The 26,410-nt window shown below is 40.6% G+C and overlaps 1 protein-coding gene across 1 annotated transcript; it reads left to right on the top strand.

The window, feature by feature from the left end:
• Positions 1 to 8,085: 8,085 nt before the first annotated feature.
• Positions 8,086 to 26,007, top strand: tada2a (transcriptional adaptor 2A). The gene is made up of 15 exons (XM_005739401.1): positions 8,086 to 8,215; positions 8,621 to 8,727; positions 8,809 to 8,868; positions 8,965 to 9,056; positions 12,825 to 12,982; positions 13,411 to 13,499; positions 13,913 to 13,985; positions 14,091 to 14,154; positions 16,008 to 16,051; positions 20,637 to 20,747; positions 22,860 to 22,931; positions 23,362 to 23,494; positions 23,906 to 23,949; positions 24,313 to 24,392; positions 24,863 to 26,007. Exons 1-15 carry the CDS (start codon positions 8,191 to 8,193, stop codon positions 25,046 to 25,048), a joined length of 1,338 nt encoding a protein of 445 aa, XP_005739458.1. The 5' UTR covers positions 8,086 to 8,190; the 3' UTR covers positions 25,049 to 26,007.
• The last annotated feature ends 403 nt before the right edge of the window (positions 26,008 to 26,410 follow it).

The raw sequence follows: 26,410 nt of genomic DNA, 5'->3' as shown, positions 1-26,410 counted from the left end.
AGGGATGCCCCTCTGCCTGCATCTGACGGTGAGACGAGGGAGGCCGTGTTCAGGTGTGGAGTGGGGCGGGACTGTGCGGCGACGCGCTGTCAGGAGGAGACAGGTCTGCGATAGGAGCCCCCTCCCTGGTCTGTTGCTGACGAGTTTTACCATACTGGAAGAGAAGTTCCTCTCCTGTCTCCTTCATATAAGGACCATTCGCCCATGTGTGGCTGGACTGTGGGATTATGGGACTATGGGAGAGTAATTTTAGTATATGGAAAACATGTTTTAGCCTTGTTTTAATATTGTATAGTTATTTCTGCCGGCAGGGTTTTTAGCGGGTTGCAACACTACTTTTATTATGGGGAATTTTGTCTTGTATTTGTGACGCTGGCTGTGTTTTTTTTATTATGGAAATAAATGGTGTTTGAAGCCAGCTTAGTTTCTGTGCCCTGTGCGCTGACCCACCGACTCCCCTTTTTTCGCTTGTATGTATAAAGAGGTGGTGGTGAAGATTTAGGTCCACCAGTCTTAACGGCTACATATTCATCGAGCTGGGTCTTCCAGAGTTGCGTCGTCATTTGGGTCTCTTCTCTGTCTTTGCTGGCGAGGAATACGTCATCAGCAAAGAGGAGAGACAATGGATGAGGTAACTGGAGGTCGGCCGTGATGGTATCCATACATAGAATGAAGAGGAGGGGTGACAGAGCTGACCCTTGGTGGACCCCAACACTAACTGGGAAGGAAGGTGATAGTCCAGCGGCGCATCGGACTGAACTGGTGGTGTTGTTGTAGAGGAGCTGTATCCATTTGATGTACGCCTCAGGGACACCATGCGATCTTAGGGAGTGCCATATGAGGTCATGGGGTACCCTGTCGAAAGCCTTTTCAAGGTCTTGGAAGGCCATATGTACAGTCTACACTGTGCTTCTCCAACAGGAGTCGGGCGGCGTGTATGGAGTCAGTTGTTCCAAATCCCTTTACGAAACCGCATTGGTTGGAGTGACGTTTACAATTTCCCAAAGACGTGCATTGATGACTCTTTCGAATATTTTCATTGTGTGACATAGTAGGTGGATAGGACGATAATTTGAGCATTCGGCTACATCCCCTTTGTTCTTCCATATGGGTATGGTAATGCTGGTCGTCCAGACTTTTGGGACTTCCCCTGTGCTGACAATGTTGTTAAACAGTTCTGTCAGGATGGCCGTTCCCGGTCGCCCGAGAAGCTTCCAGACTTCGGTTGGGATATCATCTGGTCCAATGGTTTTTACATTTTCATCTTCTTGACGGCCGTTTCCACTTCAGCGGGTGTAATAGGCGGGACTGGTCCGGGTACTGTGTCGGCGCTTATAATTGGAGGGTGGGGGAATTCTTTGTTACTGATCTCTGAGAAGTAGTTGCTCCAAAGCCTTAGTATGGTTGGTTATTGTCCTTGATGCATTTGACTTGACCGATATCTTGCGCTGAGCGGTGGCGTGCCTTCGCGAGGTGGTAGATCTTGTTCACTCCTTCTGGTGTATTCAGGTCGGCGTATAGTTGGTCGTAGTGGGCTGATCTCGCTTTTGCTACTGCTCTCTTTGCTGCCGATTTGCTAGTTTTGTACTGCTGGTAATCAGAGTCTGCCAGTGTTTGACGCCATTTCTTAAAAGCGGCCTTCTTTTGCTTGCCGCCTGCGGGGACGCCCTAGTTTTCACGGCTTGTTCCATTGCCATTTGATGCGACGGTTTGAAACTTCGATCGACTTGTCGTACCGCCTGACATCGAAGACCAGCACCGTTGGTTGGTTGGTTATTCAGGAGGCACCGCTAGGAGGTGGTGATTGGATTTTGCTACCCATCAAGACTTATCAGATCAGGACTTATCAGATCAGGAAGTTTTTTATTGTCCAGTTTTGGTGATCCCATGTGAATCAGCATCAACAAAGCATTTTCTCCCAGGGAACTCCCCCACACTATTTTTTATTTTTCAGACCATTCTCTGAAAATCCAAGTACAGCCAAAGTTTCTGAAACACTCAGATCAAAATGTCTAAAAACCACGACACATTCAATTTAATTTAATTCATCTTTCATCTTCATTCTGATGCTCAGTTTAAACTTCAACAGTACATGGTGAATGCATGCCTAAATGCATTGGGTTTCTGCCATTTGACTGGCTGATTAGATATTTGCATTAACAAGCTCTTGAACAGGTCAGTAACTGCATGTACTGTATGTATGTACAATGGCTAATGTTGGGTCTTACGGTCATTTTCAAAACTCTGCAATATGTCATCAACTAGAAGTACTGTAAAAATAAAATGTGTTTTTAGTATATTTCAACAAAAAAGAAAGAAAGAAAGAAAGAAAGAAAGAAAGAAAGAAAGAAAGAAAGAAAGAAAGAAAGAAAGAAAATGTAACACTGTTCTGTCTACACTTTGAGCAACTATATGTTAATTAGCATTAGTGGCCAGATGGAGGCAGGTAGCTTAATAAATGTGAAATGGAAGCCTCCTTTGGAGAGAATTAAAATAATATAGTATTTTCTTCACTGTATAATCAACAGAAAAGCTCTCAGTCTGTAGCATTCAATCTTGCCTTCGTATCTTATTGCCTTTTACCCAGATTTGTTTTAGTGGCTGTCTCCATTTTAACTCTCAGCTTTTTTAAAGATGCTTAATCTTGTTTCCGAACATTTCCAGGACAGGAGCAGTTTAGGGTTTTTTTGTTAGCCTGCAAGGCGTGTGCCAGATGCCCTCTTTTCTTGAGCAGGACCCCCATATTCAAATCACAGCAGCTGGGAAGTGCTTTGGTAAGAGAGAAAGAAGTGGGCAGGGACTGGGGGAGTTTTTAAAGATCTAATGGGGTGGGGTGTGCATTTGTTTGGCCTCTGTATAATCTGGCACACTTCTATTGCTGAGAAACCCCAAAGCTCCCTGCCTTTGATCCACATGAGCAGTGTGAGGCCTGCAGGATGGGGGTTCGCCTGGTCGTTCAGGTCCTTTACTCTGGGTGTGAAGGCAGAGGGAGCAGACACTGTGAGTAGGTGGGGGTGGCATGTGGCTCAAGAGACAGCAGGTTGTCTGCCCACAGGCAGTGATGCTGCAGCAGGGGCCGTTGCAGGGGAGCGCACATGTCAGTCTGCGAGGCTGACATTATTTTCTTTGTTAGCCTCCATGTGGATAATGGATTCTGCCAAGATGTGATTTTATACAGTATGCTCTCACATATGCTGACCCTGGCATCTGAAACTGGCTTCCAGTGAGAGTTTTGCTTAATTAAATTCATATGGAGGCTACAGCACTGTCCTCATAAACTGGGCTGCAGGAAATGCCAGCTTCAGAATATTTATATTTTTATATTCTTATCTTTATGCATTCATTACCATCTGTGGGATCCTGAGTTGCTGGTAGTTATATACACCTTTCTACTCAGTTGAGCACTCAAAGCCCTCAAAGCATGTTTTATTCACCCAGTCACATACATTCATACACTCCAACAGATGCATTCGGGGGAAACTCAAGCTTCAGTTGCTTGTCCAAGAATACTTGGACTGGAGACTGGAGAAGTTAAGAGGAGTTGATCTTTTCACTCTAGAATACTGTAGTCAAACCGCCAGCTTTCCAATCGGTAGATGGGTCACTCTGCCACCAATGCTACATAATGCAATAATAATTTAGACAACCGTATTTTCTACAAATTAGTTTGAAGTGTTAGGTGAAGGATCTTATTTCAGATACCTTGAGCAAATCTTTATGGAAAAGTCTATCAAGCTTTTTCTTTTAATTTTTGTGGAAGATCTTGACCATCCTGAACCCCATCCAATACTTTTTGGGGGAAGTATGAGCATCAGTTGCTGACCTCATACAGAGGAAAAACTGATTTACAGTCTAATTTGAAAATATTCCAATAGTACTTCCTGATCCTACCATATTAATTTTTTTCATTTTCCTGATGTTATCTGGAGTTCTGCGATTGTTTTCTTTTTAATGACTGCAGTTCTTTTATAATAATTTTTACTAATTCTGAAATGTTATATCCAAAAAGCAGCTTTGCATGATTCTCATTTCAAAACAATCCTCATTACACACTGGGCCCTGTTCCAGCCTCTCAGTTCAACCTCTGACAAAAACAAGGTGCCCTCTCCCTTTTAGGCAGCCTGCCTCAAGTATGTCCTTAATATATGAAGTACTGAGGAAAACCAAGTGAACACTTGCTGCTTCCATTGAAATTAAGAGTAAGTAGCAGTCAGGTCAGGTTAACTGATCATTAGCAAGTGTGAGCACCTCTATAAAAGCAGAGGTTTTTCAGTTTCCTCATCTGGAGCATTCAGGTTTATGTTATCAAAGTTCTACAATCTTCCTAAGGAGTGGACATCTCAGCAACTTCCAATCCAAGTACTCCATCTGAGCCTTTGTACACCTCAGTCAAGATGTCAAATGTTAAATAGCTTGTTTGCTTGTTTGAAAGGACTGCCAAGAGAAAGCCTCTTCTCTGTAAAAAGAACATTTCAGGAACAAAGTTGCATCTGAACAAACCATAGTACTTCTGGAACAATATCCTTTGAACAGATGAGACCAAAGTGGAGACATTCATCACACTGCACAGCATCATACTTGGCAAATCAAAACACAGCATATTGGAACAACCATCTAATACCAACTATCAAGCACAGTTGTGGAAGGGTGCTAATATGAGCTTGTTTTATAGCCAACGAACCTTGCAATCATTGAGTCGACCATGAACTCCTCTGTATACCTTAGTATTCTAGAGTCAAATGTGAGGCCATCTGTGTGACAGCTAAAGGTTGGCTGAAATTATATCATGTAACAGGACAATGATCCCAAGCACAGCAGCAAATCTACAGCAGAATGTCTGAAGAAAGAAAAGAATCAGACCTCAACCTGATTGCAGTGTGGTGGGACCTTAAGAGAGCTACGTGTAACCGAATGCTCACAAACAACAATGAACTCCAGGAACTTTGTGAAGAAGAGTGAGCCAGGGTTCCTCCACTGATAAAGTCTTACAGAAAACAATCACTTCAATTTGTTGTTGCTAAAGCTGCTTCGACAAGCTACCGAATCATAGGGTGATTGTAAAAATGCTGAAGGACATATCACTGATGTCACACAAATGACAGAGGAGAAAAAACGTTCTCAGACTGATCTTTTGCCTTGTAAATTTCACTTATGTACACGCACTAATCTCATTGTACTTTGTTTAATGTGAGATTTGTGTTTGTATGCACATAAAACATTTGATCAGATAGTGTACTTCCAGCAGGAAGAAAAGGTTCACTTTTTAAAGGTGGCCGTTATGAGTTTACACACATCCATATTCCATTTGTACTCCAAACTGTCACCCAGAAATGAAGAGTTCCTCTTTCAAAGATAAATAAATCATAACGTTCTCACAGGACTGTTAAATAAACTCTGCTCTGGCAGGAAGCTGGAAATTCCAATGAGGGGGAGAGTGCAACTGTCCCTCTATTATGCACAGTCTGTCGGATAGCCACTTTGTCATTACCAGTGGATCTGCATTGCTCTGGGCTCTTGTGCTGTCTGAGTCTCTCCCCAGAGGTCTGGTGCAGCCCCAGAGGGTCAGGAGATGGGACGCAGAGTATGCTGCAACTGAACGCACTTGTCACTGTGGATCGTCCTCATGGACATAGCGCAGGCTAACAGGAGGAAAGCAGAGTACACAGATTTAACCCAATGTGCATGTTCACAGCCACATTAGAGCCTGTTTATGAATTTTGGGCTTTAGCAAATTATATAAAGCACACCATTACATCTTTTGAAATCAAGCGGAAAACTATGAAAATGTGAAATGGATTACATTTCTTTGTAAATATCATGAGTGGCAATTAAGGTGTAAAGCAATAGGCCTAGTTTAACACCATTACACCAGTGCCTGCCCTCTTTTTACCGAGCTACTTCCATCACATCTGGACTGAATCAGAGGGTCCTTTTACTCAAATCACAAAAATATTTCTTTTTTTTCATACTTTAAGTGGTTTTGATGCATGCAAGGTTGCAGTTTTACACATCAATGTTCAGATATTTGCTTTGCTAGGTCCCTTAGCGTGCAATCACAGGGGGCGACCTTAAGTTGCTGGGGTTTTATTTGATTCAGGGGGCCAATGCTGGATACAGACCCTGGAAAATATCTGGAGTCATAGCTATTTATTGCATCAGAATGAGCTGTTTTAAAGTCATTTTCAGGGCAAGTAGTACTTGTAGAAGAATTTTATGGGGGACAAGAAAAAACAGCATGGGGATGTTGCGTGTAAGGTTCCACATCTATGATCTTTCTTTCCATTATTCAGCCTAATATACGCTGCTTATATGAAGCTCAGGTGGTGCTGTGTACAGAAAGGCAGACAAAGACTTGCACGACATTTATTGTTTTCATTAGAGAAATAGTCCAAGATCGGCACCCTGTGGTAAGATGGAGAATGACAGAAGAGTGGCGAAAATAATAAAGATCACATACATACACTATTTAATTTTTCTAAACGGGGTCCTTTCAGAAGAAGTCCAGCCTGCTAACATGCTGTAATTTTATTTAATATCGTTTTTAATAAAGGCGCTTTTCACTGGGACTAGGTCTGGGGCTATGTCACTAAACTGCAGTGAGAGAAGTGAGAGATTAAAAGTGAAACAGATCATCTCCCTGTGTCTGTGAAACGTTTTGATTTTATATTTTATATGATATTATTAGGTATTATACTCCATACTATTCTTGGACTGTTGTACATGTATGGCAAAAACAACAATAAAGAGCTGTCAGCAACATTAACAGAAATTTCACCTTTAATTTGTCTCTACCTGTACCATTTATTATTATTATTATTATTATTATTATTATTATTATTTCAACTATTTATTTATATTCTTGTTTAAATTTCCTTTCCTACATTTAATAATTGTTATATTTATGTGTTTATTTATGTATTTTGATTGCCTTTTTAATAGTTGTGTTGTGAGGAAGCCAGGTGAAAGGTCAACCCAGACAGCAGACAGCGCCTTTGAATACTGAAGCTGAAATGCTGAAACACAAGAAATATGAAAAAAAAAAAAAAACATACAAAAATAAATATAGTACAATATAATCGTAATTGTAAGTTTTGGTAGGTCATTGCAAAGAAAATAAAAAAATAAATGGCGAAGTGACATTAAAATTAAACTAATTAACATGATTATATAAATATATATCAGTCTTCTTTTTTCAGCTGTTCCTTTTATTTAGGGGTCACCACAGCAGATCATCTGCCTCCATTTCACTCTACCTCTAGCTTAAAGTGGTTGTATATCACCTGCACATTAACACCGGTAAGACAACGGAGATGGTGGTTGACTTCTGGAGAAAACCAACACCTATCATACCAGTGAACATCCATAGTTTGGACATCAGGGTGGCGGACAGTTACAAATATCTGGGGGTTCACCTTAAAAGTAGATTGGAGTGGTTTGATTACTGGTCCAAGGCTACAAGAAGGGTCAAAGTTGTCTTCTGGGTCTTTTTGATCGTGCAGGACATTACTGAGGACTTTTTATGACCTGGTGAGGTCTATTGCAATTTTTTATGCAGTTTTCTGCTGGGGAGGTGGCAGCACGGAGAGGAACCAGAAACAACTTAATACTCTAATGAAGAGGGCCAGCTTTGTCATGGCCAGTCCTCTAGCCGCAGTGTAGGACGGCCCACCATTTTTGTGTATGTATTATCATTCCCACTGCACTTTTTATACATATATTTTGTTTTGTTTTTCAATCTCTGTGGTGTGGCTTTTAGTGTATATTAGTGTGTGTGTATATAGTACATTTTCTACAAAAATGTTTTAGTCTTGTATTTTATTGATTTTTGCATTTTTAAAAGTATTAGCTTTTTGTAAGTCTTGTTTTATTTTCTGTTTTTATTGTTTTCTAATATATAATTACTTCACATTTTGTCTCTGACCCTTGTGCTTCTGTAGCAAGTATATTTGCCCAATGTGGGATTATTATAATCTCTATATATTTAGCCGTAATATAAATACCAAATATTTTACATGTATTACATTTCTTAGTTAGTTATCGATCCTCCTTATAGAAAATATCTAAGGGGAGTATTGAGTTATCTGAGCTCGATTAGCTGTGCCTTCACAATCAGGGTCACTTGCGAGCTTTGAAAAATAGATGGAATCTAAACGTCGAAGCTGTTATTAAGTTTCATTTAAACGTAATCCTATGGACCGCCTAGCATCTTTTGCAAGTAAGTTTTAGTAATATGTCACAGATACACGTATCCACTTCAGCTTTAAAGTGTTATCGTCTATCATTTTTGGGGTTATTATCTCAGGTTAGCTATATTAAGCTGGGTCTGCTATGCTAACATTAGCGTTAGCGTGCAGCGATGCTAACACGGCGTGTTAACTACTTTAACAGCCTTTAGTGCCTTTTGTTATTGAGCTGCTTTTCAAACGGTGATGAAACATTATCATACATGGCGCTTTAAAGTTAGCATGTGTGGTTTAGCTTAAAGCTCGCTGTAAAGCCTAATAAATTGAAATCTGCAGTCTTGTTTACATTGTAAGCTTGTTTCATGTAAAGAAATGTCAGCTGATTTGTTATACAACCCTATCTGGTGACTTAAAGTGTTAAAATCACGTGATTTCAGATGACCCCTCCGATAAACCGCCGTGCAGAGGTTGTTCATCGTATCTGACTGAGCCTTATATCAAATGTGCAGAATGTGGACCCTCACCTGTCCTGCTGTGCCTCCAGGTGAATAGGTCACAAAAACTGTTAAATTTACCTGCAGACAAACCCAGTCCGACTGAAACTAAACATTTTGTTTCCCTTCAGTGCTTCACCAGAGGATTTGAGTACAAGAAGCACCAGAGTGATCACAAATATGAAATCATGGTGAGTGAAATAAAAAACAAACAAACAAACAAACAAAATCTTATCCAGTGTGGCTGTCTTTCAACATCAATGTTCATCTTTCACCCCGTTATGCAGACGTCAGATTTCCCCGTGCTGGAGCCTGGGTGGACAGCCCAGGAAGAGATGGCCCTGCTTGAAGCCGTCATGGACTGTGGCTTTGGAAATTGGTTAGTATTTTCTAGTTGTTTGGTGAGATTTCCTTATAAACTAAATACACATGTCCTTATTTCTTAAAAAGCCTGAATGCTAAGATTTATGGCATGCAGTCCAGTTTCCAGAGGTGGGGTACAAGCTAAACGGGTTATTGGTCTGTCGCAGGACTAACACAGAGACAGATAACTGTGCACAATCACATTCATCTACTGTCACTTTAGAACAAGTTAACCTAAAAAGCAGTCTCTGGACTTTAGGAGGAAGCCAGAGTATCTAGTATTGTGCCTTATTTGGCCTGTGGCTTTGAACACAGCTTCTACTTGCTCTCAGGCAGCAAAAATAACCACTAACTTATTTTCCAACATAAATGTTTCATTTAATGGCAATTGCATCTCTTTAAGCTAATTTTTCAGATCATTGTGCATAAAAAATCTCTAAACATCTGTTACCGACAGTAACAAAGATAACAAGTGAACGAAATGTTGCAGAGAATTTCTCTTGTTTGCTTCTTTGTCTGCAAACTTCTACACAGTCAGGAGTTAAGCAAGCAAACTTGGCACATACAGTGGGGCAAAAAAGTATTTAGTCAGCCACCGATTCTGCAAGTTCCCCCACCTAAAATGATGACAGAGGTCAGTAATTTGCACCAGAGGTACACTTCAACTGTGAGAGACAGAATGTGAAAAAAAAATCCATGAATCCACATGGTAGGATTTGTAAAGAATTTATTCGTAAATCAGGGTGGAAAATAAGTATTTGGTCAATAACAAAAATACAACTCAATACTTTGTAACATAACCTTTGTTGGCAATAACAGAGGTCAAACGTTCACTATAGGTCTTTACCAGGTTTGCACACACAGTAGCTGGTATTTTGGCCCATTCCTCCATGCAGATCTTCTCGAGAGCAGTGATGTTTTGGGGCTGTCGCCGAGCAACACGGACTTTCAACTCCCGCCACAGATTTTCTATGGGGTTGAGGTCTGGAGACTGGCTAGGCCACTCCAGGACTTTCAAATGCTTCTTACCACTCCTTTGTTGCCCGGGCGGTGTGTTTTGGATCATTGTCATGTTGGAAGACCCAGCCTCGTTTCATCTTCAAAGTTCTCACTGATGGAAGGAGGTTTTGGCTCAAAATCTCACGATACATGGCCCCATTCATTCTGTCCTTAACACGGATCAGTCGTCCTGTCCCCTTGGCAGAAAAACAGCCCCATAGCATGATGTTTCCACCCCCATGCTTCACAGTAGGTATGGTGTTCTTGGGATGCAACTCCGTATTCTTCTTCCTCCAAACACGACGAGTTGAGTTTATACCAAAAAGTTCTACTTTGGTTTCATCTGACCACATGACAGTCTCCCAATCCTCTGCTGTATCATCCATGTGCTCTCTGGCAAACTTCAGACGGGCCTGGACATGCACTGGCTTCAGCAGCGGAACACGTCTGGCACTGCGGGATTTGATTCCCTGCCGTTGTAGTGTGTTACTCATGGTGACCTTTGTTACTTTGGTCCCAGCTCTCTGCAGGTCATTCACCAGGTCCCCCCGTGTGGTTCTGGGATCTTTGCTCACCGTTCTCATGATCATTTTGACCCCACGGGATGAGATCTTGCGTGGAGCCCCAGATCGAGGGAGATTATCAGTGGTCTTGTATGTCTTCCATTTTCTGATGATTGCTCCCACAGTTGATTTTTTCACACCAAGCTGCTTGCCTATTGTAGATTCACTCTTCCCAGTCTGGTGCAGGTCTACAATACTTTTCCTGGTGTCCTTCGAAAGCTCTTTGGTCTTGGCCATGGCGGAGTTTGGAGTCTGACTGTTTGAGGCTGTGGACAGGTGTCTTTTATACAGATGATGAGTTCAAACAGGTGCCATTCATACAGGTAACGAGTGGGGGACAGAAAAGCTTCTTACAGAAGACGTTACAGGTCTGTGAGAGCCAGAGATTTTCCTTGTTTGAGGTGACCAAATACTTATTTTCCACCCTGATTTACGAATAAATTCTTTACAAATCCTACCATGTGAATTCATGGATTTTTTTTTCACATTCTGTCTCTCACAGTTGAAGTGTACCTCTGGTGCAAATTACTGACCTCTGTCATCATTTTAGGTGGGGGAACTTGCACAATCGGTGGCTGACTAAATACTTTTTTGCCCCACTGTAGGTGTGACTTAGAAACCTGAAAGTTCTTATCTATATCTGATTTTACAATGTTATGTTACCTAGGAATCACCTAAAAACAGACAGTACATGTTGGCCTGTTTATGCTGTTGACTGGCTGATGTACTTAATCAAACTGAGAAAAGTTTTAAAGAAATGTTGGGATGGGGTGTTATTTTTGTAAATAAATAGGAAATAAATATTGGACTGATTGTATATTTATATAGAGCAAAATGTATCTACATCTATGTATGGTTAATGGCCCACTGTCTACTATTGTATTACTACACCTGTCAGTCTGACACAGTCCACGCCTCTTCTTTGTTTAAATAAAAACTGGTATGCAAGGTTTTGTTCAACGAAGTGCACTCCCGTATAGTAAATGAGGATTTTAGAACATAACTTTTCATAATAGTTGCATATTTATGGCTTCAAATCCCATTTGCTTAAGTACATTTAAACAGTTTTTTATCCATCATTAAATGTTTAATATAATCTTGAAATACCGTAAGCTTAACTCAAATGATGTAACATTGTTACTGTAAGGGTCACAATTTGGAGATGTTGCTATATTTGGTTTTATGATCTACTTTTCTCAGTGTGATTAAGTTTATCAGTTTCTCAACATCATGAATTGGCCAAACAGTACTGTAGCACAGGCCTTTATTAGTTGTTATAAAACTATAAATTATAAAACTATAATTTATAATTATAATTAAAATGAAATAATAATTAAAACTATCAATTATAGAGCTGGCTCCAGGCTAGTGCTATAATGTTGACCCATGTAGAGTTAACTGTCTGTTAACGGTTGCTACAGCTCAAGTTGCCCATCAGCTCGAAGCTGTTAAAACCCTTCCACGCTTTCATGCACAGGGAGAGAAAAACACGAGGGAGGAAAGGCTGAACAAGGGTCACAGTGCAGTCACCCATGTTTGAACTCAAGCTCACTAGTAGAAAAACTAGAATATCAGGAGATGGCGTCCTTCTCCCCGCGGGTAGCGATGTGCCAGCTGATGAATAGATTAAGGTGTAGATGAACTGTATAGTTGTTTTTTGTGTAATGCATTGTAGGTTCATATCCATGTATCTTGCAAATCCATTTTTTTCCTCCTGTTTCTGCACAGCTTTCAAACTCTGATGATAAAGAAGTTGCGGTTTTTCACAGAAAATGTAATTCATAAGTAAATGAGTGAAACAAATCAGTTCAATTCTTCTAATTATGCCAAGCCTGCATAAGACTGAGACCTCTTCCTATAATTCCTGCTCTTTTTTGAGCACAGTGAGTTTCATAGCCTGGAGGTTGAAACTCTTGAGTTGTAGTCACCACTCTGCACCACTGCATTCACAAACTGTTTTGCTTGCTCACAAGTTAAATATTAATTGTTTGACTTAGACTCCTGGTGATTGAAACTCAAATGTTTGATTTGGTGATGTCTTGAAAACAGAGATTAGGTTTTAGGACATGGTTGAAGTTTCTAATGAAGAACATTTTTTTTCTCCCATAAAAAGGTGTTTGAACCATACAGTGCCATAACTATAGCCTTAGTTGGCTAAAAGTATCATATGAAAGCCTCCAGTTATTTTTGATCTGTTCCTTCTCCCTGCTTGTCTTCATCAGGCAAGATGTTGCATATCAGATGCGCACTAAAACCAAAGAGGAGTGTGAGAGCCACTACATGAAGAATTTCATCAATAACCCACTCTTCTCCTCCACCCTGCTCAGCCTGCGGAAAGCAAAAGACTCTCGTGTTGCAGAGGGCGCTATTCCTTTTAAACGTAAGGACCCACAATGTTTACTTCATTATTAAAAAGTGTTTAGATTAAGTTTGATTGTTTATTATTATTATTTATTATTTAGTTTTATTAAATATTATTCCAGGTTTCTTTATGGGCCTTTAGGGCATCTAGAAGAAAGTTTAACATATAAAATTTGAAGCCACCGGCCCGACAGTTGGGCAGAAGCAGTTGGTGACTGAGGATCGTGTCTCATTTCCTGGCGGGCTTCAGGTCTCCATCTGTCACAGTGTTGACTGCTCCACAAGCATTTTAACGTCTTATTCTTGCATCATTTGACAAATTCAAAGTAGAGACAGACGGTTGTTACGCGTCTGATTTTATAAAATGCACAAAATTTGGAGGTGGTGCTCTTTGTTGATCTTTACATTTTTAAGCTTTATCTTGCTAAATTTTCTGTGATGCCACAGCGAGCGATGATCCCCCTCGGCCCACATTTGACTCGGTGCTGTCTCGCGACATGGCTGGATACATGCCTGCCAGAGCCGACTTCATGGAGGTGAGGGAACACATTTGTCCTGTAGCTGATTGTGTGTTTGGATGCATGGTAGCGCGAAAGTGCACAGAATAAAGGTATGTGTGGAAAAGATAAAGGTGGCTCATGAAGTACTTAAGTGGCAATTTACATGAGTTAATTTTTAATGTGTTATATTTGTTTTGTTTTGGCGTTTAAAACAGAAAAAAGTGCTATGGAGCAGGTTATTATTAATCTTTCCCTCATCACGGATTAGTTTCCCAGTTCCTACTGCCGGAAAACTTAACCACAGCATGACGCTGCCACCACCATGCTTTACTGTAGGGATGCTTTCCTCCAAGTTCTGGGCATATGTAAAAGGTCTATGAATCTTCCTGTTGTTTGATTTGCTGTTTAATATTGATAGCATTTTCCCTTACGTGTCCATTCTGTTAAAGGAGTTTGACAACTATGCAGAATGGGATTTGAAAGATATTGACTTTGTGGATGATGATTCAGACGTCCTTCGTGGTGGGTTACATTTTGTTTTATTGACAACTAAACAACAACAGTGTGAATCCCAGCATTTACATTACAAAACCTATGAACTGTGTCGCACATGTTCTTGTTTTTCAGCACTGAAGCTTGCAGTTGTTGATATTTATCATTCAAGATTAAAGGAGAGACAACGGAGGAAGAAGTAGGTCTCCTTTAATTTATTATGGGATGAAAAATTAATTCAATGTAATGTAATGACTCCAGTGTGTCAGCAGGTGGCATCATAAGCCTTTATTGTGGAACCTCAGTTTCCACAGATACTTCATTATACTTTCAGGTTGAAGAAATGCATTTCATACTGTATTAAAATGAGCAAGGCTAACAATTCCAACATCCTATCTACACCATTTAAATATTAATGATTTCATTACGCTAATACATTTATAACTTCTAATCTAAACCTTGTTATTTTCTTAAAAGCTTTTTAAAGACACGAATCCTGAGAGGGATTGTCACAAAGTCAGCAGCGTGATTATAATTGCATATTTAAGCCTTTTTCAGGCTCTCATTACAAGCCGCAGGGAGTCATTCAGTTGCAACTTACAAGCTGCGGGAACTTCTATTCAAACCCTGAATATATTTTTGGAAATTGGGAAAATGTGTCTGTCCCCCCAGTGAACGACGTGCATGCCAAGCTGCTTGACATTTTGCCCAGTTTTAGTTGGGCATGGAGAGCATTCTCACCAGAGGAGAGTTTGGAAAATGTTTTGAAGCTCATAGAAAATGTACTGTGCACAGTTTACTTGTAGCTAATCAGAGAGGCTACCGGGATCACACCCCCAGCTCACGCTCGTCTCACAGTCCACTGTAAATCCCAGTAATACTCAGTTCTGTTGTATGTATCTCACATTTATTGAGTTAAGTTTGGTGGGTAGAAAAATATAGATAACGTTGCATATGTAGCAGCAGTTAAAACAGTAAAACCCATTGTACCTAATAAAATGGCAACTGGTGGTTATCATTGGGTACTGGAAAGCCCTCAAATTCAAGTCACTGTGGGCTGCAGGAAATCACAATGACTATTTTTCTGTATTCTGATAGTCAGCTGATGTAATAAGAAATTGAAGTCAATTTTAAAGGTTTCTAAGGATATTAATCTGCCTTTAGCTGTCATTCTTGGACATACACGGACAAGCGTTACTGCAGCGTATCCATCACTAAATCAACTTTTAACGACTTCATGCTCCCTGAGCACGCTTGGAATGGCATGTCTGACTAGTGTTTTACAGCTCCCTCATCTGTCCCTGAGACCCGGTTTTATCTCTGCTAACTTGTAGCTTGTCAGAAAGGCTTTTAAGATCAGAAGTTGAGCTGAACCTTAAAGCACACTTTTTAGCATAATTGCAGGTTTTGAGGGCCTAAAGGCCATTTATTTTATTCCCCTCAAAACAGGAAAAGCCTTGAAAAGCCTTGAGCTTAATTTCCAGGCGTCCTAAATATTCCTCCTTCATTTATCAACAGGGCTGTTGGTTTTAAAGTGTTTCTGTATGTGGTTGAAAAAGATGTTGTGAAACTCAGACGTGAAAGTAGGAATCTCCTGAATGTGTCACATTTATTGCTTTTATACTGTTATAAGTCATTAAATTCATTTTCTGTAAGTAATTGTAAATGTTATTGTTCCTAATTTAATTAACATGGTAAGTTATTTCTGCTTGTTATTAAAAGCTTCAGTGTATTAATGCGTAATGTCGATGCACTCAGTGTCCAGTTTGTTGGGTGCAGTGCAGCTTGGACGTCTTCACAAAGATCAGCATGCTCAGTTTTTGTTGCAGATTACTTTGCAGAGGATTGATTCAGCTCGAGGATCAGTTTGGAGAATGTCGTTTGTGGGCTGTAATGCAGAACCTCATTATGATGTAATGTGATGGACACGAGCACACCAAACTACAGCCCTCAAAATGATCATATAGTTGATATATACTGTATTTTTAACTTTCCAAAGTGTAGCGTAAGTCAGAAAATAAATGTCTACATCCATGTCTTTGTTTCTTTCAGGATAATCCGAGACCATGGATTGATCAACCTGCGGAAATTCCAGAGTGAGTCCTCTTTTGAAACACTCTTGGGGTTGGCTGCGACAGTATTCATAGCAGCTCAGGGAGACATGCGATATCTGGCAGCCAAATCGGCACAGAGGGTTTCTATGGATGCATGCAAATAACTCCGCTGTAATAACCACCGTTAACCTCCACGGCCCCTCTTGTAGCTGATGTGTGGCAACTGGCCGCGCTTGTATTTACAGCGAAGGGTACGAATAGCCTGCGTTGGCTCGAGTGTGCCGCGGCATAATTGCAATCACAGTGCGGTGAGCTTTGCTGCCATAATGGCTGAAGTGTGTCAGGAGAAAGAGAGCTGTTTTTATTGATCCGCCCGTTACAGGTTGGGTTGCAGCGAGCTCAGTAACGTAATTCTTTGCATCTCTGGGGTTTTTTTTTATTACACAGCGAGAACTGCTGTGAATGGATTTGTCCAATTAGAGCGTGTCTTTTTAAACTATGTGCGACCACCCTGCCCTTCGTTATATCTCCATGTGTTGCTCTGTGAAATTGTCTGTGGTTGGGGAGTTGAAGAGTTCTCCCCTCATGTTTTATTTATGTATCCTCCAGCCTCCAGTTAGCCCTCCTTCCTCTTTTTCCCTTATCTCCCCAGTCTTTGGAGACAAAAGGGAACTCAGAGTAGCTGTAGAGCTGCAGACTGGTTGTCATGGAGACTGTCAAAGATTGTGTGTGTGTGTGTGTGTGTGTGTGTGTGTGTGTGTGTCACATGCAATAATGGAAGCAGTATCTGAGCCCAGGAGGCTCACGGTATCATGTCTCAGTGACTGCTGGAGGCAGAATGACCAGCGTTGTTGTTTCAGGACAGCGATCTGTTTGACGTCCTGTAAGAGCTCGCCTCTCTGAATGATTCAGGTTACGTTGCTATTTGCAGTCAGAGTTTTGTGTGCCGATCATGTGAAACCACACACAGGTCCAGCATTGATGTCTCCTCGGAGATATGAACATTTTTCCTTGTGTTGCTCAGAGCATGACTTCATGTGTTTAGCCTGAGATGGCAGCTGATAATTAGCTCTCGCAGGCTGGAGTCTGACGATGGAATTTGACCCTGACACACACACATCAGCTTTCCTCGGTGGCTTTGACACTTGTCTGTTACTCAGCAACACGGGCAATGCTTTCACATGAGCACAACAAGCGCTTTCAGAGTGAGAGCTAAACATGGTGAATACACAGCAGTGGGGCGTTACTGTGACAAATCACAGGGACAGGGTTGCTGATTCTGTTTAATTTCATTCATTTTTTCTTCCTGTAGTGCTCCTTGACTACACTTTCAATTAGAAAAGATAGGGGACCAAAACTAAATGTAGAACTGTTGCATTAAAATGATTGTTGGCTTTGAAATTTGAATCTTTTGGCCCCTTTTGATTGCACAGTCAAGTTAAACCATCGGCTGTATGCTAGCTGGACAGTTTGTATGTATTCAGCATTTATAGCTGAAGAAGGCACGCTGCAGCTTTGTACAGAAATGTGCGAATTCATTTAGGCTGTTTAGATTTGAATTAGGTACGAACACCAAATAGTCATACACAGAAAAATTGTTCGGGTTGTTCAGTCTCCTCCTCCGACTGATGAAGGTTGTCTGTGTGGAAATTACTCAGTCTCAAAACACTTTTGTAAAGTGACAGACCGTGTGCAAAAACAATTAGTGAGCGTACCACCTCTGTCCGACCTGAGCAGTCTGGAGGTGAAACTGCCTTGAAACTCGCCATTATTTACTTGTCTGTAGACAGGGGGCGGGGCAAATTAAAAGAGAAACCTGAGCCCTTGACCCTTGCGATGAGGGTTATGCAGTGGCTCTGTTATTGCTGTGAGAATCATTTTTCCAAATGGTTTTTGCTCACTTGTCTCCTTGGAGTGAAGAGTCACTGCAAATCAATAAAGTTGATCTGAGTGTTCACCTTAATACTGTGATAAAGCATTTCTGTTCTGGTCTCTACTGTGATGTAATGAAAATGATGTGAGTCGTTTGCTGTGGCATTTGCGATCTCCAGATCTCATCCCTGCTGAACATGTAGTGGACAGCGGTCGCGCCGTCATCGTAAAAGCAACAGATAAGGGGGAATATCTTTTTATAAGGTATTCCATCTCTCCTGTAGAGTTTCCGAGACGCAGACAATCATTCATGCCCTTTACTATTTTTACTATTTTTCATCTTTGAGTTCTTTTCTTTTATCTCTACCACCGTCCCGTTTTTGGAGAAATCCTTTTTTTTTTTCGTGACAGCCCTGAATATTTTTGATCAAATATCATTTTATTACAGCCAACCTTAAACAAAACAATGTTTAATTCATTGTTCTTCAGCACATCCACTGAGTTATAGATGAAAGCACACAACAGGTGTACGCTGATGATGTGTGGTGACATTGACAACCAGCAGTCTGAGGGAACCTTTAAGTTGCTTTAAAAATCTCCCGGGACTACAGTTGTCAGGAATTTTAGGCAAAATGTGTGCAAACCCATGGAACGTTGAAAGTGTTCTGTTGGCATATTATAACCCAACACAGTTTAACTTTTTTTTTTTAACTTGTCACCCACGTTCAGCTTGTAATCACAATTATCAAAATGTTTTGATGGATTTTTTCCACTTGAATTTTTTCTATATATTGCTAGTTCATGACAACTGTTGTCTCACGGTGCTTTATATTATGAAATTATATATTTTCAGTTCAGTGTTTGTCGATCCCCAGGATATGACAGTCACATATGGGGAGAAAGAAAAGCTCAGTTTTAACAGAGAGAGACAGCCATCTGTCACAACCTTTTGGGGAGAAGGATGAAAACAAATGGGACAAAACAAACTGAAGGAGACAAAATGCAAGAGTGCATCAAAGGAAGTCCCCAAGCACTTTTGCTGAGGTCTGTTTGTACCAACACACCTAAGCAGTGGTTCAGGTTAGCAGACCCCCTGCAGACTATAAGCTTTATCAAAAAGGAAAGTTTAAAATCTAATCTTGAAAGTAGAGATGGCATTTGTTTCCATAACTCAGAGTTTGTCAGACCCATTCTGCTTTTGGAGATTCTGTGAACCACGTGTAAGCCTGGAAGCTCAGAGTAAAGAACTCTGTTGAGATGATATGATGCTATTAAGTCTTTAAGTTGTGATTATGTCTGTTCATTCACTAAGTTATGATAGGAGAAGGGTTTTAGGGGCAGTAAAATGATCCAGTGTCACCTCTTAGATAAAAGGTTCTCTGTTTAAATCCACCTGCTGGCTGTGGACCTTGTTTTTTCCCCAGTAAGCCAATTTCCTTCTACAGGCCAGAGACATGCATGTTAGGATACATGGCTGTAGGTGTGAATGTGAGGATGAATGGTTGTCTGTCTCTGTCGTAGCCTTGTGAAGGAACGGCAAACTGACCAGAGTAACCCTGGCTCTTGTGATAGCTGGGATGAGGTGTTGTGGACTGTGAGTTTAGAAAAGGTGGATAAAATTGTTGTGGGGTTTTTTTGGGGGGGGGGTTTCTTTTCATTTTTTCATGGATCAACAGTGTTGGATGCTGTTTTGGAAAAACAGAAAAACAAGAAACACACAAATCTGTCAGGAATGCAACTAAATAACTGGAACCTAATCAAAAAACAACATGTGACGTGTTTTGGTTTTTGTTTTGTTTTTTTGGGGTTTTTTTTGTTTGTTTGTTTGTTTTTTTTAAAGCAAATCTGAAAATTATTGGATAACAAGGTTTTAGCATTAAAAATCTAATTTAGATCAAAGAGCTGCTACTTCTTGCTTACAGTTAGTCACTCCGTCCCGCAAGGGAAATATTGTGTTACAGCAACAGGATCAAGATTAAAAGTGGTACAGTCTACAGAAAATAAACAACATAATAAAAGTGCCACGGGTGCACAGAGAGAGCCTTATACTGTGAGAGAGTGCAAACATTTCATACATACAACAGTGGTTAAAGAAAAACAACAAGAGCTAAGTTAACAAAAAGTAAACAGTGAGACTGAGAGATGTGCAAGAGAGTAGTGTAAATTGTAAGAAATTAAGAAACAGTTGCAAGAAGGTGTAATAAAGAAATGTGTGTGAAATCCTTTTGCTGACAGGTGTGTTCACCTGTCAGAACAAGAACGGTTACTGTACAGTTAACCCCTACAAGAACATGAATAAATGATGGTAACTAACAGTATTGTTACTTCAGGGCAGCTATGCCATAAGCCTTACATTGGGTTGTGGTTAGATAAATCTGTTAAGCACTGTTTGCGTGGATGCTGAGAGACCATACAGGCCATTTAGTAGCTACAGGATGCAAATTCTCCCCTTGCACCAGCTTCAGAGAATCATAGCGGTGCATCTACAGGGTGACTGTGATAAATGTTGGTAATATTTACATGCCTATATGCACAGCATTGATGCAGAGCTGCAAGTTGACTGCTGTTCTCTGGTGGTTAACTGCAAAAAAGAAACCAAATTACTTCACCTAGAATGCAGTAAAAAAAACCAAACTGCTCACGTCTAAAAGTGTCTGCTGGGGATATTTTTCTTTCATATTTCTGTTTTATATTTGTTTGTATCTGCCTGCCTACTCACATCTCTCTCTCTTTCTCGTCTCTCTGTCTCCGGTAGTGCTGGAGCGATGCTACCCAAAGGAGGTGCAGGAGCTGTATGATGTCATGAGAAGATTTGCCAGAGTGGTTGGACCAATTGAACATGACAAATTCATCGAAAGTCACGCATGTTAGTATCTGGCTGAGTTCACATGGCAGGGTTACGTGCAATTTAAGCAACTGTCACAAACACAGAGAATCGATTTGACCAGTTTTTGCCACACTGTCTCAGCATCGCACAGACGATCGCAGCGTCAAGGGAGGTTATTTTTAATCTTTGTGGGAAGGTAATGCCAGACCCCTTTCTGTTTTTCTCTGAGAGATTCCCACGTTTCCACTATGTCTGTGTACAAATTAAAGAAAATTCTAACACGAAATGTCTTCATTAGTCAGCAATGCTTCTTGACACAGGCTTATCAAGTTTTTGAACCTCTGCTGTCATTTGGATATCTCTTAAATTGGCATCTCACAGACAGTTGCAGTTTCCTGGCAACCAGCAGGGACTCCAGGAAGTTGCAGTTCATTGCAAAGAAATAGTCAAGCACCTACATCTCTTTAAACAGCAGATTTTTATTTTTACACTTCACATATATTAAGGTAATTAGTCAGCTTTGGAAGTGCTGACTGGATTTTTTTCTTTTTCTTTACATGTTGGACGGAGCCTGGCTAGCTGTTTCCACTTGTTTACCATCTTTATGCTAAACTAAGCTAAGTCTGCTCTGGCTGCAGTTCGACAGCCAGCACACAGTTAGATTAAACAGGCATGTATTAGGTTGGTTTCAGTCTTCTTAACCTTCAAGTTGAACGCTAATCCTGCTACAAGAAAAATCTTAACTAATCTTTGGAACAACCAGGATTTCTTAATCGATTGATTACTCGTAACATGTAGTATAATCAAAATCGCTTTCACAGTTATTGAGCAACACATTCTCGCTGTTAGCTCTGCACAAAACTGGTGAGCTGTCCAGGGTGTACCCCATGCAGCTGGGTTAGGCTCCAGCACCCAGTGACCCTGCGTTGGATAAGTGGAAGATGGATAGACGAACTAAACTGATAACGTTATTTTTTTGGACCACACTAATTAGTCAGTCATAGCGCAGGTTAGTGATTTCTTTAAAAAAAAAAAAAAAAACTCAGGATACTAGAAAGACCTGCTCTTATGGTCAAGGACTTACGGTTGATGTGAACCGTGCATCTATTGCAACAACTTTTTCAGGACTGCAGAAAAATCATTGCAGAGTTGCACAAAGCTAAAACTACACTGTTAATTGGTTCACAGTAGGACAAAGTGTCCATGCATGAAGAAAATTCAGGACTGTCCCTAAAGGTGGACGTGCTGCAAAGTTCACAGTGAGAACAAGTCCATTGCTTAAAAAGGAGGGGGGGAAAAAACACCAGGATAACATCAAAGCCTGCAGGATTCTCTACAGTTTGCTGAAATCCGTGTTCATGTGTCTGTGAATGAAAGCAGTCTGCAACAGGCCAGCTGGATGTCCCGTAACAATTCCTTGGCAGTGTCCTGAAAAGCAGTGCACACAAATAAAGCTTGTTGGGGCTTTGCTGTCCCTGTTTGTATCTAATGTATCAAAAAAAATCAGGACACCAGTTCATAACCCAAAGTTCAGGAGAGGCTAGGTGATACAAAAAGACAATGACCTAGATAAACAACAATAAAACAGTTCAAACCTGGAAAAATTAGAGTCCTGGGCAGCAAACAGGTTGCTGGTTCAGATCTCCTGGTCTACTGCAGCCTTTCTCTGTCGAGTTTGAATACTGTGCATGTAGGTTTTCTGTGTACTCCGGCTTCCTCCCACAGTCTGAAGCTTGGTAGATTAATTGATGGTGTTATATCGGCCATAGATGTACTAATCTGAATATGAGATACTAAAAATATGTAATGGAGCTTGATGCTTCTAAATGTTGTTGTTTTTTTTTTTTTTTTTTTTTTTTGGGGGGGGGGTTACTCATGTCATGAAAGTCATAAAAAGTCCAGTAATCAATTCAGACATTGATGTTTTCTTTTGTGTCTTTCTCAGTAGTCCTCGAGCCGTCCAGTTCCCAGATGTTGATTTAATTTTTTATGAATGCTGTATGAAACTGTTCTGAGAAGCACAAAATGCTTACTCATTGTGCTAAATGAAATGTGAGCTGCAGCTGTGTGAAAGTGAGTTCAGGGATCTCTGCAACAGTTTGCACAGGTTTGCTTTTAACTGCCTTCATCTCTCTCTCTCTTTGTTTCCAGTGGAGTTTGAGCTGAGGAGAGAGATCCGCAGGCTGCAGGAGTACAGGAAAGCAGGGATCAAGTCTTTCTGCAGTGAGTCAAGTTTGACCTTTTCTTTCCCTCCTCCCCTGAACAAAAACTTTTTTTTAAAGTTGTGTGCATAAGCAGGAAAGTGTTTATATTCAGGCTTGCACTTTATTTTTAGTTCAGTTCAAATCAATTATTTTTTGCTGCACCAGCAGAACACTCACAGTGTTTGGATCATTTTTGGAATTTTAATCCTGGACCAGCTTGTTAATGTGTGCCACGGAAAGACTAAAAGTGCGCAGGCTCCTAGGGCTTTTCTTTGGTATGTGGACTGTTGATCCAGCAGAGTAAGACATGTGAGGGTGTTAGCTTGAACTGTGCGAAATTGTAAAGGACATTTTTGGCAGTTTCTGATACTTTATGGCCTAAACAGCGTAGCAGTTTCGAGTCGCAGCCCTAATTTTGTACGCTCTTTGTTCACCTTTCTGTGCAATAGGTGCCAAGGTGTACGAGCGGGTGAAGCGAATGCGTGAAGACGAGCGGAGGAAGAGGACCATGCTGTGTGACGTGCTGCAGTACATCCAGGATGGCAGAGCCTGTCAGCAGTGGCTCAGCAAACAGGCTGCAATGTAAGACTCTAAACTCCCCGCTTGTAGCCCAGCGTGTAATAGAAGGGCTGGTGAAGCCGCGCTCTCCGGAGACGCTGACCTCTGTCATCACTCCCAGCACTGTTCATGCTGAGATGAATCGAGCTGTATTATAGAGCATCTCGCTTACACCACAGTCTCTGCTGTATTTTTAGTCCTTTTAATGGGTCGCTGCTCCTCTTGTTTTCATCCTTTTCTTTGGATGTTATCCAAGTTCTTCCAATTATTCTACCTTTTAAAAAAAAAACCTTGAATGCTATGATTCTTCTTTTCTGGCTGATGATCCTGGAGTGAGAGTAGTGAACAAAAGCCCAGGGGTGGGGGTGTGTGTGTGTGTGTGTACATATATAAACATGGCAGCCAAGATAATAACACTTTTCTTAATGATTGCAGAGATGCTGGAATCACTCCAGCTGTCACAACAATCACAGTGTCAGGTACGGCGTTTCTTTCCACCTTTCCTTATGTATTCTGTCCTCTCCGTGGCTCCCGGCACATTAATGCAAACAACTTCTCCATTTATCTGCTCAAAAATAGCCCCCTGCTTGCATATTTTCCTAGCTATTTTTGTTTCCCTTTCAAATTAACTGCCTTTCCCTAACCTCCAGAGCACAAATGGGACGCACACTCCCACATGGCTATATTTACACAATTTGCACAGCGTAAATATTTGTTCGCCCGTCTCTTCGATGCAAAGGAATTAACTGCATGTTGCCAGGCTGCTATTATGTTCTCTGAAGGGTTGGCTAACATTGTGGTGCTGAATTTCCATTTGACTGTAGAAATTTTTTGCTCCACAGCAACAGGTAGGCGGAGCGCCCCACCTCTCAACCTGACCGGACTGCCGGGAACAGAGAAGCTCAACGAGCGGGAGAAAGAGGTAAAGATATGGTCAGGCAGATGGAATAAGGGTCAATATGCGTCAAGTCGTTTCTCATTAGTCATCTGCTTACACATCTATGTCAACAACATGGCCCTGGCCTCTCTTAATGACTTCCCTCTGTCATGGTTTGGATCTCCATTTTGGACAGTGGTGTTGGGAATCTTATCAGAAGTGATGGAATTATGAACACAGAAAAGTACAGTCAGATTTGGATCCATCGTGGAATACTATCTGAAAGCATGTGATTGTCTTAATTTTTCCAGCTTGACAATGATGCCAAATACACTGCCATTGGAATAAAAGCATGCCCAAGTTGGAAAAATACATAAATCACTTCACGTATTTTCTTAGAAAAAGGTAAAGAAATGAGAGTTGGCTCAAGACTTTAGCACTGTATTTACCGGTGTGTTTGTTTTTTAAAGCTACTCCCTCCGTTTCTAAACCCTGTGTTTATTTTGTGGTTGTAGCTGTGTCAGGTGGTGCGGCTGGTACCGGGCGCCTACCTGGAGTACAAACAAGCTTTACTTAACGAGTGCAGACGGCAGGGCGGGCTGCGGCTGGCGCAGGCGCGGGCGCTGATCAAGATCGACGTCAACAAGACTCGCAAGATCTATGACTTCCTAATCAAAGAGGGTTACATCACCAAGGCGTAGGAGTGTTTGACCACAGTGGGAAGTTCGATCGTGGTTAGTGTTTAGTTTGTTTTTAATCTTGTAATGTTGTCAGCTCAAGTTTTGTAAGACGTTCAGATTGTTGCTGCTTGTTATATTATAATATTTGTTATTGTGTGTTTTTAGTTTAAATGTACTCAAGTCTTGTATAATTGTGAGAAGAACAGGGGATTGTATTAAAATTATGTATTTATTTCTCCTGATATAAAGTGTTAGAAAATGACCTGATGTACATGTTGATATTTTTAAACTGTAAAAGAGCCGCTTGGATTAAAATTCTTGGTAACTTTTTAGTTTACTGTAGGTTTGAATTAATAAGCGGATTCATTTAGTGAAATTAGGAACCGGAGCACCATTTGGTCATAAATGTGAGGCTTGTCGAAACCATACAATTCAGTAAATTTTATAGTAAAATTATATTTATAACATGAATATTTACTTCAAATCTTTTTTTTTTTTAGCTGTTTTTGTACTTCCTAGTGGAGATCCGTTTGCATTTGCAAAAAACAAGTGATGAAAGGAGCTCTTTTATGAAATGAGTGGTTTTTCAGGGCTGCTTATAGAGCAAGGTAACTGTTTTTTTTAATCAGATGTTGGTGTGAGTGGTCTCTGCCCATTTAACTACTCCTGGAAAAACAAAAACTATTCTAATGATTGTCTAACCATGTCTTTATTGGTTTTTACTGAGGTGTCAAAACTCATCATTGAGGAAGAAGTCATCAAATGCTGCTTTCATGGGGGAAAGAGTATAAAAAGAAAACATAATTTCATTGTAATTTTTTGGAAAGCTGCAGAGGTGAAAATTGTATAACTGGCACAAGCCACATAACTGCAGCACTGAGGGTTAAAATGATAATAAGCAGCATCCTCTTCAGGATGTCATGGCTGTTAGATTGGATGTAGTTTTAATTAATGCAGACAATAAAATCAAAGTCACTCGATTACTCAGCTGAACCTTCCTTCTGTGTATCAGTCAAGTCTCCATCCCACCGTGACCTGAGCTTTTGTTTGGGGTTGATTTTTTTATTTTTTTTATTTCACCTAGCTATTTGGGGATTGTTTGTCCTCACATGGGGACAGTTTAGTTTAAAGTAAAACACAATAAAGCTGCCGTTATTTGACAAAGTATAAAAGACTTTGTTAAGCAGAATGAAGTATAAGGTGCAGAAATATCAAATTTTAATGTCCCCATATGAGAACTTGGGGTGTCAGGAGGGCATGGGGGGCACAGAATAATATCTTTAGCCTGCTTACAGTTGCATCTTCAAGCTGCTTGGCAACCCAAATCCATGTCACTACCTCCTTTTTTTTTTTTAATGCTTACACATACAAGGTTATACTGAA

The sequence above is a fragment of the Pundamilia nyererei genome, unplaced genomic scaffold (genome assembly GCF_000239375.1).
Source record: "Pundamilia nyererei isolate P.nyererei 1_Seehausen unplaced genomic scaffold, PunNye1.0 scaffold00091, whole genome shotgun sequence".
In the NCBI taxonomy this organism is placed as follows: Eukaryota; Metazoa; Chordata; class Actinopteri; order Cichliformes; family Cichlidae; genus Pundamilia; species Pundamilia nyererei.
The sequence above is the reverse complement of the archived record's forward strand: the minus strand, read 5'-3'. Positions and strand labels throughout refer to the sequence as shown.

Bases quoted from the DNA above. Each gene is read 5' to 3' on its own strand.
- tada2a (XM_005739401.1), top strand. From the start codon at position 8,191: ATGGACCGCCTAGCATCTTTTGCAA. The intron at 8,216-8,620 runs GTAAGTTTTAGT...ACGTGATTTCAG, and splicing joins CCGCCTAGCATCTTTTGCAA to ATGACCCCTCCGATAAACCG. The intron at 13,986-14,090 runs GTGGGTTACATT...CTTGTTTTTCAG, and splicing joins TGATTCAGACGTCCTTCGTG to CACTGAAGCTTGCAGTTGTT.